At 41.7% G+C, this 17,564-nt stretch overlaps 1 protein-coding gene across 1 annotated transcript; it reads right to left on the bottom strand.

Annotated features, from left to right (window-relative positions):
* Nucleotides 1-2,822: 2,822 nt before the first annotated feature.
* Nucleotides 2,823-17,564, bottom strand: ehmt1a (euchromatic histone-lysine N-methyltransferase 1a). The gene is made up of 24 exons (XM_027162933.2): nt 17,410-17,564; nt 16,917-17,007; nt 14,786-15,183; nt 14,518-14,620; nt 14,305-14,417; nt 13,912-14,131; nt 13,153-13,298; nt 12,832-12,975; nt 10,471-10,688; nt 10,267-10,344; nt 8,932-9,014; nt 8,726-8,832; nt 8,522-8,644; nt 8,258-8,359; nt 7,973-8,077; nt 7,254-7,408; nt 6,881-7,048; nt 6,125-6,266; nt 5,917-5,994; nt 5,594-5,709; nt 5,410-5,496; nt 3,951-4,029; nt 3,589-3,764; nt 2,823-3,498 (listed from the first exon to the last, which is right to left on the bottom strand). The coding sequence occupies exons 2-24, from the start codon at nt 16,936-16,938 to the stop codon at nt 3,288-3,290; spliced, it is 3,174 nt and encodes a 1,057-aa protein (XP_027018734.2). The 5' UTR covers nt 16,939-17,007; nt 17,410-17,564; the 3' UTR covers nt 2,823-3,287.

The raw sequence follows: 17,564 nt of genomic DNA, 5'->3' as shown, positions 1-17,564 counted from the left end.
CACCACGGCAGCGCGTCAGTGGCCCCGCCTGCGTTACAGTCTCCATGGCACCGGGAGGGGAAAACGGGGAAAACACAGAAGCCGAAATTCCCACTGGACATCCAGAACACTAGAATGGCTGCAGAAATCATTACCTAACACACTATGCAGTGCACTTATATATATTGATAAAGGGATGAATAGAGACCGTGTGCTGTGAAGAGTTGCAGTGTAATTCAGGACAGACCCTGTGGATTCGGATAGTCATAAATCTTATTAGTTCATTCAACTCATCACATCTGTAATACTGATCCGTGTAAAACACTTCAAATACTGAATTATCAATCATTTACATTTCTGGTATTTAGCAGACACCTTTATCCAAAGTGACTTACAATTTATTTCAATTTATACAACTGAGCAATTGAGGGTTAAGGGCCTTACTCAGGGGCCCAACAGTGACAGCTTGGTGGACTTGGCATTCGAATTCATGACCTTCTAATCAGTAGTCGTACTTCTCCCCCTCTCTCACCCACACCTTTTTTTTTTTACCCCTCCCCGCCTTCCGGCAGTCCCTTTTTGCCCTGGCTTGGCTTTGGCCGAATGCCTTAACGACATGTCAAGTTTCTGTTACACACAGTATACAACTCATATTTTCATGATTAAGATTTTTTTTTTCATTTTTTTAAAATCAATCAATCAATTAATTAATTATTTAAGAAGTAATATTTTTGAAAAAGAAAACGATTGAAAGAATGAATAAAAAGTGACGTGACATACGGCTAAGTACGGTGACCCATACTCAGAATTCGTTCTCTGAATTTGACCCATCCAAAGTGCACACACACAGCAGTGAACACACACACACACACACACACCATGAACACAAACCCGGAGCAGTGGGCAGCCATATATGCTGCGGCATCCGGGGAGCAGTCGGGGGGGTCGGTGTCTTGCTCAGGGGCACCTCAGTCGTGGCCGGCCCGAGACTCGAACCCAAAACCTTAGGATTACGAGTCAGACTCTCTAACCATTAGGCCATGACTTGCCCCAAATAATAAGAAGTAAGAGTTGTTACAATAATTATATCATTATAAGTAATGATATGGTACAAGTTAAATGCAGTTACATTATTATACTGTACAGACTTTACAGAATGTAAAGTAACGTATCAAATGTACAGGTGTGTTACATGTGGTAACAGTGACCGTGTAGTGTTTTTATGGAGACCTAAGGATGATGTATGATGGACCGGTCTGCGTCGAGGAGTCTGATGGCTTCTTCTATGCTCTCGGTTTTACTATCAGAAGGCAGACACACTTCGCTTAACTGCAACAGGCTGAACATAAAGAGTTACCAGGGTGGGTGAAGTCTGTTGATTTGTGCAGCTCTGGTACTGTATCTTCTGGTGTACATAACCTGTAACGTTATACAAATGGACACAAACATTCTACACGTTCTCTTTGTATTAACAATTCTTACAGGGGTGAAATGATGGCTCTCTCACAACTCCATTGTCCTTGGTTCAGCCCTAGAGCTTGGGTCTACCCCATGCGGGTTTTTTCCATGTTTTCCAGTTTCCACATTATTAAAAATGACTATTTCCTGTCCAGTGTCACCCAAATGAGGATGAGGTTCCCCCTTTGAGTCTGGTTCCTCTCAAGGTTTCTTCCTTTACCATCTAAGAAAAAGCAGCTAGCTGAATTAAGGTAACTGAGGTAATAACTGCTTGCTATTTAGAGCTATTAAGGGCTTTAATGATACTCTGACACACACACACACACACACGGATATGTTCAGGTGAAATAAATACTTTAAAATAAACAGCACGTGTAAAATGTCTGCACTTTTCTGTGAACCCAAAATGAAAGAAATAGATCCCAGAGCTGAAAACTAACCAAAGTTTAAGGTTCAGAAAATCGCAGGCCTTGTAAAATAACTTCTCAGAATTGTACGGTTAACTATTGTGGCATCTTTTATGGCTCAAGCAGTAAAAGTGAAAAGTAAGTAAAGAAAGTAGAGAAAAGTGTAAAAAAAAAAAATACAAAAATAAAAACCACTGATAGTATGCTGAGAGGATGAAAATGAAATCTCAGGATTAATGCACAACCCTTGTCGATCTCGGCAGCTGGTAAGCACGTCATGTCAGTGGAATGGGAATAAATGTAAACGATGGCCGAGACTACGCCTTTAAAACAGTGGAAAGAGTTAGGAAATGATGTACAATGTTTGTGTTGTTTTGTCTTTATTTTTTGGAAAGTGCACAGGATTTGATGCAGCTGGAGGCAGAACACTGGGCCAAGTGCTGATTGAAAGTGTCTGAACTCTTGGTCTGTCTGTTTGGCTCATAGGAACTGAGCAGCAGGGAGCATTAATTCCGTTGCGCAATTTTCTTTTGTAAACCTCTTGTTTCTAGATGTAGTGCCGGCAAAGCGATCCTCTTCGCAGAAACGTGAGACGTCGCTCTGTACAGTTTTCATCGTGTAACCTTTTCCACCTGAAAGCCTTAACTGACATCACTGACTGTTCAGGTGAGCGTTCAGGGTTGCAAATGATCTGACAGTTAACCAGCTGTTGATACACTCCGAGATAAAACACATCCAGATGAATAAAGGCACCGAAAAAAAAGGCACGGTTATTTGGCAGCTGCTACATTTCACCAATCAGTGGTTTTTGCATTGCTAGACAATTCCATCAGCAACCGAACCAGAAAATAAATCAATTCTAGGATGTTAAATACATAAGCAGCGTAGCTCGAGGATGAGCCGTATTTCACAGAAATGGAATTTCGGTTCCAATTGAACAAGCGATAAAAATGAATAAAAGACAGCATATCGAGCATATAATTGAAAATATCTATAAAAAGGCTTTAATCTGCATGATTATCATAATTATAAACATTATAGCGATAATAAAAATCGGGATGACATAAAATGAATAATCCCTAAAAATACATTGTTTAAGAGTTAAGCGTTATCTTAAACTCATCTAAAAACTCAGGCAATCGGGTGAACGTCTGTCCCGACTGTTTTAAAAACATCATTGATAAAATATATATTGCATTTCATAATCCTTCAGTCAAGTTAAACAAAATGTGGTACGATTCTATCCGAATTCGTTCCACTCTAACTACAGTCCGCTTTAAAATGAGTCTTTTGCTGCATTGTTTTTTTTTTTTCATTATAAAAGTCCTCTTCATAGATTTAAATAATAATAAAAAAATACAACATGGTAGAAGACAACCGAGAAATCAGAACAGGAGGTGATACACGGACAGTTCGTCTCTGCAGTGTCCTCACAGAGGCAGGTCAGGGTTGGCTTGCTGCTTGTCCAGTGTTGGCTGAACGAATGTGCTGAGTGCTGGCTACCTGAGAGGAACTCCGGACGGTGGGCGTTTGGGCCGAGCTGTCCACATGGCCGCGTCCCAAACCAGCCCCCGAGTGCCTACAGTTAGGAGAACTGCACTGACAGCTGAAGAACTTCCGCTTAATCTCCCAGTATTGATCTCCGTAATCAAACCTTGGGGTAAGAGGAACAAAATAAAATAAAAAATCAGAATGTGCGAGTGTGAATGGATGAACAGAATGATCCAGAGACCGAAAGCCTTACCCTAGCTCATCTCCAGCTCGTATGGGTTTGCAGGAGAACAGGGCGATACGTGGGAAGCGCAGGTCCTGGTGTTTGGTGAACACGCGCACAGGAAACAGATTGGGCTCACACAGGTGGTTCATAAACCTACTGACGTTGCCATAGAACTGGGCATCGATGCAATAAACCTCGCCAACCTGGAAGAGGAGGAAAAAAAAAAACCCCAACAAATTAAAAAGCATTTATTCCATCAGAATGGGAGCCGAGGAGACGATGTACTGTACGTGTGTGAGAATCTACAGCACGACCTATTGGCCAGATGAAGCTCAACGCTACAATGTCTGTTTTGGACACGGTTTTAATGTCAATAGTACGACACTGACCTTATTGTCCAGGTTGAACATGTACGAGTCGTTGTCTCTGACGTTGGCTTCTCCGTCTGAAACGATCTCGCCGGCGAACCTGCGCATGCAGTCGAAAAACGATTTGGTCCAAAAAAGCAGGAAATTAATCACGGCGAAAATGAATGAATAATTAATGAAAACTATTACGGTTCCCTTTTTGTGCTCTATTTCATATTCGATTAAAATGAAAAGAGTTTTCTGAAGAGGAGGCTATATAAAGGAACACTCCAACAGCAACGTATCTACAGCGTGCGTGTGATGGACTCTTTTCTGTCAGAATCCTGTTTACCCAAAACTCACTTAAAGAGGTCACGAAAAGCTCTACATCTGTATGACATGTTTTTCACAGATTCGACTAGGCTCTTAGAAACAAGCAGAATCGATGCCGATACGTGACGTCCGGTTCTTCTTGTTACTGATCGTGATGTTTGGGTCATTGCCAACTTGTAATAGTTCAGCTGGTGGTAGAAACAACTTCCTTTTCTTCTTTTTAAACTTCTGGAACATTGGCAAAAGTCTTGGACTTAATAAAAACTATTCCAGACATTTCATCTTGACTGCAAAATTGATTTACTTATTAATTAATTATTGTACTAACAATAATACGGACAACCCAAAACATTTGGCCTCGACCACTTCAGGGTTCAGTGGCTAACTAAAGAACCGTAACTTCATAAAAGAGTTGTTTTTTATTTTCAGTTACATCTGTTCACTAGCTGTTTTCTTCCTGATCAGGCAAGCATTGGGTCTGGAACCGAAGCTGGATGACAGACTATTGTAATGCACACACACACACACACACACACACACACACACACACACACACACACACACACACACACACACACACACACACACACACACACACACACACACACACACACACACACACACACACACACACACACTCCCACACACACACTCCCACACACACAATCCCAAACACACACACACTTCCACACTCCCCCCCCCACACACACACTTCCACACTCCCCCCCACACACACACACTTCCACACTCCCCCACACCCCCCCCCCCCCACACACACACACACACAAACACACACACACACAGGGAATTAAGCATAGTCAATCCACCAACCAGGTTATTTTTGGGAGTTGGGCTGAACCTGGAGAACCTAGAGCACCACCTAGAACCTAGAGAACACGTGAAGCTCCACTCAGTCAGTAACCTGAGCTCAGGATCAACAGGAGCTGTGAGACAACAACTCTACCTGATTCACCACCGCGTCACTAACTACAGATTTTTTTTATTAATATTTAGTGGTAAAATTCAGTGTGTTTGAAGTAAACAGGTTTCTTTTTTTTAATAGTACAAGTAAATGAGTTAATCACACTCACTTGTGTCCAGGTGTGATATCTATCATTAAAACCTTGTAATTGCTTTTTAATGGATGTGAGCACTTTAAAGGTCTTACTCGCATATGAAGGCTCCTTCGGGAATATCCTGCAGAGCTCTCACACCCCAGCCCATTTTGGCGGTGCGAAAGACTTGCAGTCGTACCCTAATGACACACAAACACACACAGCATAATGCCGTTAGAGTCTAATGAGCTCGGCATTCGCATGCCGCGTGACAGAAACAGTGTTACGTGGTATTACCGCAGTCGGTTTTGCACCACTCTGTTCCGACATGTTCTCCAGCACGCGCAGGCGTGATTGCATTCAAACAGAAAGGGCGGGTCTTCCCGACAGAACTCCTGCAGCAGACGGCCTTCCTGAGCGCGGCACGGACGACAACGCAACGATTAGAATAGCTGCTTCAACATTGCGGTCATGCAAAATGTTTGCTGTCATCGCACAGAGGAACAGAGCAGCAAGAACACTGACTGATCCTGTCATATAATAATCATTTAAAATAATCGTGCAGTGAAAGAAAAAAAAAAAAAAGAAAAAACAACAACAGGAAAAAGGTATCATCTTACCCTGTCGTACCAGCAGCGTATACTGAGCTGGCCACAGATGCAGCTGCTGGATGAACAGTCGTCTTTACACGTGCAGTGCTGCGTCCCAGACACGAGAGAACGATCGGTAACGATAAATAACACAGAGTGAAATCAATCTAATAATGACCGTGTTACTCGACATAAAGATACCTGTGCGTATTTTTTTTTTGTCTGATTTTGGACTCACCTGTAGGTGTGTGATGTTTTCATCAATGTTCACCTGAGAGGTGAAGCAGTTCTCCGGGACGTATTTGAAATTTGGACAGAGCTCTTGGTCCACGCCGTTCACACAAGTCACAGGGACGTCCTCATAACCCCGAGACAGATCTCTATGTGACACCACATTAAACACAAATCTGAAGCTGACGACGTTGCAAGAAGCGGCGGCAATATGGTCTTAAACGCTACAGATCACAAACCTGCCAAAATATCGCTATTCTACTATATAACGATGATGATGATTAGTTTTCATATTTAATTGAATGCCAGTTTTTCTCTTCCCATTGTCTTTTGGTTTCTTTCTTTCTTTCTTGTTCATTTGTTTTTTCCTTTTTTTTTTCGGAGGTTTATTTTTGAAAAAATTAATAAATTAAAAAACCACCGATCGCCAATTCCTTCGTTCTTCCTTCTATTTTTCGGGGTTTTTTTTCTCCCTTTTATTAAATGATTTTCTTTTATACTCCCTTGTTCTCCATTTCCCCTCTTCCCTTCTCCACTCCTGTATCCTTCCACTTTTTCTTCCTTCCTTTTTTTTGTCCTTTGTACGCTCCTTCATTTGTTAATACCTTCCTTCCATTCTTTTCTTGCTTTCTTTTCTTTCATTTTCCCTTTCACGGTTGCTTCAACCAGAAACATCCTTTTATATTATTGACCTTGTTTATATATATATATATAAAAAAATAATAAAAAAAAAATTTCTGATGGAAGGAGAAGCTCGAGCTACCTGCAGAGGAGCTGCTCTGCCTGCCTGTCTCTGCCTCGGCGGGCATCAGTGAGCTTCTTGCTGGTGTTAAGGACGCTCCACATCTTGGAGTTGATGCTACAGCAGTCCAAGGGTGTTTCTCCATCCTTGTTCTTCAGGTTAACATCTGCTCCTCGGGACAAAAAGAGCCTGCATACAGAGAGGTTTGTTATAACTATGAAACAAAAAAAATCATAGGACAACCAATCATAGGACATGTAGAGTGTCAGACTAATCAGTCAGAGTAAAACAAAATGTCTGTTGCTTAAACGAATAGAAACACATGCAGGATTTAGCCTGTATGTCTCCAGCTGATTCCCCCCCCCACACACACACACACACACTCCATACTCACATGACACAATCCAGCTGGTTCTGTCTGACAGCGATGTGCAGAGGCGTGTCTCCATGTATGTTTACAGCATGTGTGTCTGATCTGTTCTCCAGCAGCAGTTGAGCGATGTCGGCACAGCCGGCAAACGCTGCCCAATGTAGACAGATGTTCTCCTCCTAGAAGAAAAAGAAATGACGTCACAAATAACATCTAACGGACGATATAGGATCCTTTATCGGTCTCTTTTCACCTACAAGATTTTCACATTTCTAATAAAAATAGCAGACGTTTAAGTCGTTATGAGGATATGAAATGAAACGTGATTTTAAAGGAGCCGATTGTGGATTTTTACAGCCCTCTGTTGGTTGCATGATGAAATTTAATTGCACTGAAAAGCCCTGACCAGACCTTCCATTTCTCTCTGACCTAATATGCTTTACTGGTAAACTACAGACACCTTAAAAAGACTGCAGAACTCAGCAGCTGTACTAGAAATCTGAGGTGGAACTCATTTCAGGACTATAAAAACATACAGAAAAAAAAATTTAAGGATGAATTCAATCTGAATTTATTTTATGCGTTCATTTTAAATTTGAATATATACACACACACACACACACACACACACACACACACACACACACACACACACACACACACACACACACATACATATAATATTACAGGACTGGAAATTCTTTTACAAACTGTATATACTGATCATCGATCCCGGCTCCCACCTTGTCTCTCATGTGGATATCGGCTCCGCGGCCAATCAACAGCTTCGCCTGCTCTGTGTGCAGGTTTTCAGTTGCCCAGGTGATGGGGGTCCAGCCTCCGTCATCCTGAGAGCAATCAGTTGACATATAATAACTCACAATCTGTGACACCATGTTGTCCCAGAATCACATCAGAGCTACTGTCTAATAAAACATCCAAGTAAGAAAAGCACTGAAGTATGAGATCTCCTTGGACCCCTGTCTCAGGTCTCTATCTGAGGATGAAAGCTACGGATCCCTGCATACCTTGCAGTTCACATCTACAGAGGCAGAGGAGAGGAGATGCTGCAGGATCCCGATGTGGCCTCCCCGAGTCACCATGTGGAGACACGTAGAGCCCCTTATATCCTGGGTGAAGATAATCAGATAGCATTAAGAGGTTTAGTACAGCACTGTATTAGTGTTTTAGCTCAATAGAATCTCAGTGTCTTTAATATCATCCCTTTTAGACCCAGCACATTTACAGATTTATTTTACAGTGCTATTATTAATCCCCACTAAATACATTACCTTGTGTGATGTGGAGGCCCCAGCCTTCAGCAGGTACTCTACTGTCTCCATGTGGTTGTTCTCACAGGCGTCCATCAGAGGACTGCGCTGCTGATCATCGCACATGTCCAGGTTTGCTCCCGCCTCAAAGGAACGCACACACGTTTGAAATAAATCACTGAGATGATATGATGATGTTAAAAGCCTCATGGGGCTTTGCAGTACCTGAACCAGGATGTGGCAGATCTCTTTGTGTCCCTCAGCGGCGGCTGCATGGAGCGGCGTGCGCCTCCTCTCGCTCTCCATCTGCAAGTTGGGGTCCGTTCCTTCCACTGGTAGCCAAAAGGACGACGCGTGTTTACGTGAGTGCGGTGTGTAATGTGCGAATGAATCTATGCTACATATGTGATCACACACATACAGCCCCTTACCCAGCATGTGCATGACTTGCTGAAGCTCTCCTCGCTTAGCTGAGTAGAAGAGCTGCTTCGGGGGAATCTTCGACCTTTTATATCTTAGAAAGAGAGCAGAAAAAAAAAGGCACTTCAAATTAATTCAGCAAATATTTCAGGGCTCTTAAGTCAAGAATAGACGGAGTTTATTAAAGTCACCCATGCACTGTGGAGGAAAATCTTTTGATGATGAATAATAAATTAAGTGCTTGTGATGGTATTTCATGAAAAAAAGGAGGGCCTGCATGTTATGAATCTCTCAGTAGAAGCATCTCAGTAACCTGTTATAATAAAATAACAGTTACATCCTGGGACATAATAAGCCTTTGTTGTTTTAATAATTAATTCCTCAAAGATATTTAATAGGGGTGGCACGGTACACGAAAAAACACCCGAACCGCCTCAGACAGTTTCGCGCGAACACACATATAGACAGTAAAAGTTGAGTAAGAAGTGCTGCAGAAATGGCAAGTGGAGGAGATAATGAAGGCTGCCCGGAGTTGGCGGATGCGCCCGCGTCGTTCTAATCCGGTGTGTGGGAACATTTTGGATTTTATGTTACTTACGATGACAACGGAAATAAAACAGTAGATAGAACTGCGAGTGTGTGCGAGCATTGTGCAAAATGCATTCGATATGCTAATGGCAACACTTCTAACATGACCGTTGTGTTAAGATGGTATGATTATGGCCTTTGCTATTGTTATAGCCTCATGATATTGTGTTATTACATTATATTATATATTTATGTTTAAAATATTTTGACTTGTTTAAAAGACAGAGCTTGTAAGAGTTCCTCTCTTTTTCTTTAATATTTTTTGTAAGAGCTACACTGAAGTTGGCAGTTTGATAAATACAAGTTCATTTCAGTCTCTGTGTGCTAACAAGGCACAAGTTCCTGTAGAGATAACAATAAACATTCTCCTTTTTTTTTTTTTGCCAAATAAACGAAAAGCATGTCATCATCAATGTCTTCTCTCGTGCTGCATCAAAATCTCACCTAGCTTTTACTCAGAGATGGTCCCAATAATGTGCTTAAAAGTCAAGTCAAATTCAGTTAATGCATGATTATATTACAAAAAATGTTAATACTGTAATCCTAAATTGTGGATAATTAAGCTAATAAGCTATATATCAAATGCTGAAGGAAATTTCTGGAGTGTTGAAGATTAAAAGGAAAAATACCAAGAACCGAAAACCGTGACCCTAAAACGTGATACGAACCGAACTGTGGGTTTTTGTGAACCGTGCCACCCCTAATATTTACCCACAAAAACCTGTTTTACGCAAATGTAGACACTTTTGGGGGCTTACTTTCCATCCTCCAGTGCTTCCAGGACCGTCTCCAGCGACTCTACGGCAGGCTCCACGGGAGGATCGGCTCTTAGCTTTCTACAAAAATATAAAAATCGATCAATACTTTCGTATTAAAACCAAGATCGTGTCGCCCTTATAAAATCTTACAAACTAAATACAATTAAAAAGTATAAATAGAAATTGTTACAGCCGTGATCCTACTCTGCCGAAGGGGAGTCTCCTTTGTCTTCGGGTACTGCAGCTACAGTGATGGGCGGCGTAGGAGTAACAGGAGAAGCTTTACAGATGGTGATCTCTTTAGCCTGGGTAGCCTCTTCACCGCAGTGAGGGCAGAAGAGCTGGCCACGGATCGTCGACGCACAGCTCTGGTGGAACCGGTGAGAGATGTGTCCGTCCGGCTGGCATTCCATAAACGTTCCCTGAGAAAGAGTCGACTTTCAATCGTGCCAGGAAAATTTCATTGCGTTATTTGTGCTATGCATAAACCGAACTGATGTTGTGACCTGTAGATTGTATTCGGAAAAAACCCCATAATGCTCCATAGTAGATCAGCTCTATAAATATCTGTTCTTTAACACAAGGGCCAGGTCAGGCCTAGCTATTTCAATCCCACACTGTCAAAAATTCACTCTCTTCATTGTACCAAAGTCTTTAAAGGCAACCCTGCACTCTGTGGTGATTTTGGCTGTGACTCAAAAGAGCAAAAGTCTATTTAAATAAAGAGAGACCTAAAATTCTTCACATCATCTTTTTTTATGGTTGTTTCTATGTTGGAAGTGTTTGCCAGACCAGACAATAGGATACCAGTGTACATTAGAAGCCTGTACATCTATATCTATGGATATACCAAGTAAGGTATGAACCGTACTGTATGTAATCCCTTATATTTCCAATTTGTGATCTATACTAGAGGTCTTCATGGGTGCACTTAGATCCGAAAACCCGAGGTCTGACCCGAGACCTGAGCGGGTTCGGGTCTAAAAGTTTCACGTGGACCTCGGACACGGGTCGGGTATAATAATAGCGGCATCGGGTCTCGGGTAATTTAAAATGAATGTGTTTTTTCCAAATGGACCCGAGAAGACCCGAACTACTGTATCTCGCGTGTGTGCATCGACTCCAGTCCTTTTCCAACTTCTCCTCTTTTTGAGCAGACATGTGGCTGGCGAAGTGTGGCTGGTGGTAAGCTAATTTTCGTTGAAACGGACCTGTCAATCAATTTTTAATCCACTCTCTGTTACTTTAGTTCAATTCAATTCAATTCAAGTTTATTTGTATAGCGCTTTTTACAATAGACATTGTTTCAAAGCAGCTTTACAGAACATAAACATAGAGCAGAAGGTAAACATAATTAATGATAAAGGAATTAACGAATAATAAAAGAAATAAGAATTAACAGAATAAAAATTCTAGGTTATTATTAGATATAAATAGTTCACAATCTGTATGTATTTATCCCCCTATGAGCAAGTCTGAGGTGACTCAGGTAGCAGTGGCAAGGAAAAACTCCCTTAAATTGGTAAAGGAAGAAACTTTGAGAGGAACCGGACTCAAGGGGGAACCCATCCTCATATGGGTGACACTGGGGGTGTGATTGTAATATACAGTCAGATAAATGTTGTATTGGTGTAAGGATCATGGACTTCAGATCTCCTTAGTATCACAGAGTCTAATTGGAGATGTCTCAGGATTCTTAGAGTCGGCCTCGGCTCAGTGGACGTCCAAAGGCTTCGTCCCACAGAGGACGTTTGGAGCTGGTACAATGAACCACTTTAGTGTAGAGTTATGCAACATTCGGGTCCAGTCGGGTTCAAAAAATATTGCCAACGGTTCAGGTCGGACTCGGGTCTAATTTTTTCGGGTTTCTCTCGGGTCGTGTCTTTCTTAAAAAAAAAAATAATGTATGCACGTCTGGGTCGGGTAAAAAGTGATTCGGGTCACTACGGGTCTGGTAAATTTCTTTAGACCTGAGAAGACCTTTAATCTATACCCATTACCTATACCCTGGTTAGAAACAAGGGTTCCTCAGGGGCTCTTTACATGGCGAATTGATCCAGCTAGAAGTTGCTAAGCATGTTCAGTTAGACAGTCGTCCTGAGATTTAGCTCATTTCATATGCATATGTATTTGTTGAAGTATTAGCCGCTAAATAGGCTCAGTGTTATAGAATAAGGAGCTTGCTTGTAACCTGATCTGAATATTTTAATGGAATATTTTAATTACAGTAAACTAATAACGAATAATCCATGTAATTGTTTTCATCAATTCCAGATCACAAGGTAAGAAAATTTAAAAATGTCATAAGGATGTCTCTGGTATTAGGACCAAAAAAAAAATCATTCACCAAGGTCAGATACAGGAATCTGACATCTATTTCTTTTCCCTAGTTGTGCCTTTAACAAAGAAATTAAGGATAAGCGGTACTGGATGGATGGATGGATGGATGGATGGATGGATGGATGGATGGATGGATGGAAAGAATCATTTCGAGAAGGTATTTTAACTCGAGGTGGGAACCGCTAAACATTTTCCTCCCTGGAGAACATCTCAGTGTGTACTCACAGCTCTGCAGAACACGCCACAGCCAGGGCAGCTCTGGTGTTTAACCATACCGGCCCGGTGATCCTCACACAGTACCAGCAACGGGATCCGCAGAGACGGACGCATCATCTCCTGCTTCTGGATCGGTCTTCGGCATAAACTCAACTAAGAGGCGGCGAAAACCGAGGAAAAGATGCGTCAAAATTCAGAGTGGACGGGAAGCAAAAATGAAAGAGAAAGTAAACAGAAATAATTCCGACAAGGTAAAGAAAGTGAAGGGATTGTAAGGAAGTAAGAGAGAGATTAGAGGAAGTGAAGCGTGTGAGACAAAGGGAGCGATACCTTCCCATCAACACCCTCTACAGCCATGCACTTCCCCTCTGCCAGTGTTACTACATCCTGGTTCCTGGGCGTCTCCATGCGGCAGCTGCACAGCGGTGGCTCCATCGTCTCATCCGACTCCAGATTTTCTTTATCCTTGGGCAAACCTGTAAAAACAGTTATTCCTCAGTTCTTCTGTGACGACCAAATTAGCTGTCGATGTTCATAGTTAGCACTTCAACCTTCAGATACCTTATGTTTTTGTCAGTGTTTACACTATAGCTCTTTTTTAAAAACCCATGAGAAGCTTACTTGTGATTCATAACGAATCTTTTAATTGAAATTCTATGCTAATACTCGGCTAAATACCAAAGATCTGTGTAGCTGCTTTGTTTGTTCACTACACAGGACACACCGTGATGACAAGAAAGCAGCGACACATGACTAATGACCGGTTTGAGATTAAAACATGTTAAAGTTGTGTTTTGGGGGCATCTAAAATAAGTTTGGACTCAAATGACTATTTTCTTTGACATAAAAAAAATGTTGCAACCTTTTTTCCTAGTAAACAGCAGTTCACCCTATAGGTAAGGTGGTAGATTAACACTGTCCGAAGGCTTTGATGAGCAATTTCACATAAGAGAAATTAATTTGAGCTATTTTCAATAACCATCACTAGTCCTCTGACCTTATTCTTCTTTTTTTCCCTCTTAATTTGGTTTTGCTTCTATGTCATATTGTCTGATATGAGAATGCGGTGTCAGGGTCCGTACTGCATACCTGTGTTTATCGCCGTCAGAACGCTTTCCTGTGCCAGTGTGTGTAGAGGGAGCTCTGTATATTCTTCACATACATGTTCGGGTGATGGCACACTTTCACTCATGTCCTGAAGATCGACTGCTTTTTCGATCGGCGTCTCTTTGCTATCGCAGTTTGTTCTGGGTTTAAAAGCCTCCTCTAAAGGAAGCTGTATTCCTTTGACTCCACATGACAACGGTTTCTAATGACAACATACAATAATCTGGTCTTTACAAAACAGGCAACACAGAGAGGAAAGAAGAAAGTGCTGTGTCCCTTTAAAAAGTTGCTTTTTCTAAAGAGCAGACAGAATGAACCACAAATGGCTTCCTATTCACTATATATCCACAATATGTCATTGAAACGATCGCTCACTTGGCTATTTGAGGTAGGTAAGGTGAGGTTCGGCTGAGCTGACACTTTGGTTTTCTTCTTGGGAACAAAACTATACAAGCCCATCTTCCTCTTCTTTTTCTTCTTCTTTAAAACTGCATATAAACCAAAAGAAAAGACAGTGTTGCTTTGGGACCTTTTCCAGTCAGCACTAAATGTCTGAGAAATCCATAGTAGAAGAAGCAGAATACTGACCTGCTTGTGTTTGCTCTGAGCCTTTGGGTTTCTCCGGGAGCTTTAACCGAGTAGACGGCATAATCTTCAGCTCTACATCAGCTCTTTTTTCTGTATTTAGGATCTTTACATGCACACACAAAACCATGGATTAAGACAGTTGAATACTAAGTTTTTCAGCAACAGACTGGGCATTACGACTGCATGACAATATAGAGATAAATTACTTAGTATTATCTAGTATTTAGTTATGAATGTGTATATTTTTCCCACACTGTCTTTATCTGACCTTGAGTGCATCTACAGTAGGAGGAGGACTGGCCATGGTCTTCCATGCCAAGCGTGATTGCACCAGCGTAGGTCCTCTAGATCCCTCGTCAGAGCCTTTTGAGCTTGTTTTATCCATCTCTGTTCTCCAAGAAGTTGTAGTCCTGGATGACCTCTGAAGAGACTTAACTGCATGACTTTGTGCAACATCAGGACCTGCAATCTGGGTCTTCTGAGGTGGGCAACTTGCTGGGACTGATCCTTTTCTGCTGGATGTGGCCTTTGATGCAGTCTGTCCAAAAAGCGAATGAAGACCTGCTTCTGTGTCTTTCTGTTTTCTCTCCGACTCTGAGCCTCCACTCTTGAGCTTAAGTTTAGCTTTCCTCCCTCGTGTTGATGCATCACCAGGCTTGTCCACACCTAAAGAAATATGAATATAATTGTTAAAGCCATCTATGGTAATTAATAGAACATTTTTACCCCTAAATTTACAGCTGTATACTGACACATGTTGCTACTATAGCAAAACATCTATAGTAATTATCTGCCATCACACCATTTCAAAATAATTAATAACAGAGATGGCTCACATTATTACCAATTTAAAGAATATTAATGGAACACAAATGTTTTATTAATTTAGCTGTCTCTCGGTCTTTAAATCTTGGCAATACTTTAAACCTAACCATAGAACAGAGCAAAAAAAATGTTGGTTATGACTTGGGACCTTAGTTCTCTGATACAAGGTGGGAATATGGTAATACACAGTAAATGCCCAGAATTTCAATACATCAGGTATAGTAGGATTAAAACCCTGTTCAATTGTCCAGTTTTGGTAAATCTGTCCCCATTGTGCCTTAAATTTCTGGAGTAGATATATCACTGCAATTTGGTGTGTCGTGAATTCTGAGATGTGTTTCAACACGGTTGTAAAGAGTGGTTATTAGAGTTAATGTAGCGTTCTTGGATGTTCTACTCTGACATCTCACAACAAAAATGTGTAGCCAGAATTACAGAGCCGCCGCTCACTGGGAGTTTTTGCACTATTCTGTGTAAACTCTTCAATACTGCGGTTTCTGAAATACTCATACAAGCCCATCTGACACAGACAACATCACCCAGATTAAAGTAACTGAGGTAAGAATTTTCCCCATTCTCATGTTTGATGTGAACATGAACTAAAACCTACACGACTGCAACCTGCACCTGCATGAGGGCAACCTACACTTCTGAAACTGGCACCTGCACTGCAATCTGCACGACTGTGACATCTATCTGAATGATTGCAACCTATATCTAAATGACTGTGACCCGCTCCTGCATGACTGCAACCTGCATCTGCACGATAGCAATCTGCATCTGGACAACTGCGACCTGCACGACCGCGACCTGCACCTGCACGACCGCAACCTGCACCTGCACGACTGCAACCTGCACCTGCACGACTGCGCCGTGCATGACTGCAATCTGCACCTGCACGACTGTGCCGTGCATGACTGCAACCTGCACCTGCACCTGCACGACTGCGCCCTGCACAACTGCAACCGCAACCTGCACAAACGCAACCTGCACAAACGCAACCTGCACAAACGCAACCTGCACAACCGTGACCTGCACAACCGTGACCTGCATTACTGCAACCTGCACCTGCACGACCTGCACGACCGCGACCTGCACAACCGCGACCAGCACGACCGTGACCAGCACGACTGTGACCTGCACCTGCACGACCGTGACCTACACCTGCACGACCACAACCTCACCTGCATGACCGCGACCTGCACCTGCACCATTGTGACTTAACTAAACATTTAAGGTGATAATCAGTGGTTTTAGATACAAGAATATCTGTCACTTACAGTTACATAAAGTATACAAGCTGTGGAGAAATGACATCCTTGCCTACTCCTCCTTAGACTGTGCATATAAATAAATATACATTAAAAAAAACATATATACATAATAAATAAATAGAACCTTCCTTCATTCATTCATTCATTCATTCATTCAAAATGTGCAGTGATGTACAAAATGTGCAGTCATAATGTGTTACCTGTAGTTTTAGGAAACCTTCTGTCTCACGTATTATGAAATGGTCTGTGATTTAAAATATACCAGTGTCTGTTATGATAATAAAGGTTTAATGAACTCACCAGGTCTTTTAGGTTTAGCCATGGCTCTTAGAAGACTAATGAAAGATGATGATGATGCCAAAGTTTTCCAGTTTTGCACAGAGGAAGCTGACTGTAAACAATCATACATAGCGTTAACTGGTATACAATATGAAAGCTAATCCTTTTCTAACTGAAACAAGTTCATTCAAAAACGTTGTAATTAAAATGTTGTACAGCAAAATTGCTTATTATCAGACTGGACAGTCGGTCAATACGAAAAATACGACAAATTACGCTGATATTTAGCAAAAGATACGTATAAAACCACCATCGCCACCACCACCAGTGGGGTTTAGCTAATAAGCCCCTTAGGTTTAGCTAATAAACCCCTTAGGTTTAGCTAATAAGCTAACGTTAGCAAAAAAACATCATTCATCAAAACACTACGGTCCGGTAGAATCGATACGGGTTTTAAAGCATGAAATGAGGTCAAGGTGTTCAAGTCAACATCGGATATAAGAATAATTCCTACCAGTTAAAAGAAACTAAGCTTCATGCTAATATAAAATTGAGTATAAAAACAAAGAAAGTTTAGAGGCAGCGCTTGCCTCACTTCCTCTACCCAGAGACTGAAGCTAACCCGCAGCTGTGACTAGCTTGAGCGCCTCCAGCTGGCTGCTTCCTCAA

This window comes from Tachysurus fulvidraco, chromosome 9, assembly GCF_022655615.1.
Source record: "Tachysurus fulvidraco isolate hzauxx_2018 chromosome 9, HZAU_PFXX_2.0, whole genome shotgun sequence".
Lineage (NCBI taxonomy): Eukaryota > Metazoa > Chordata > Actinopteri > Siluriformes > Bagridae > Tachysurus > Tachysurus fulvidraco.
Note: the sequence above shows the minus strand (reverse complement) of the source record. Positions and strands in the feature narration are given on the sequence as shown.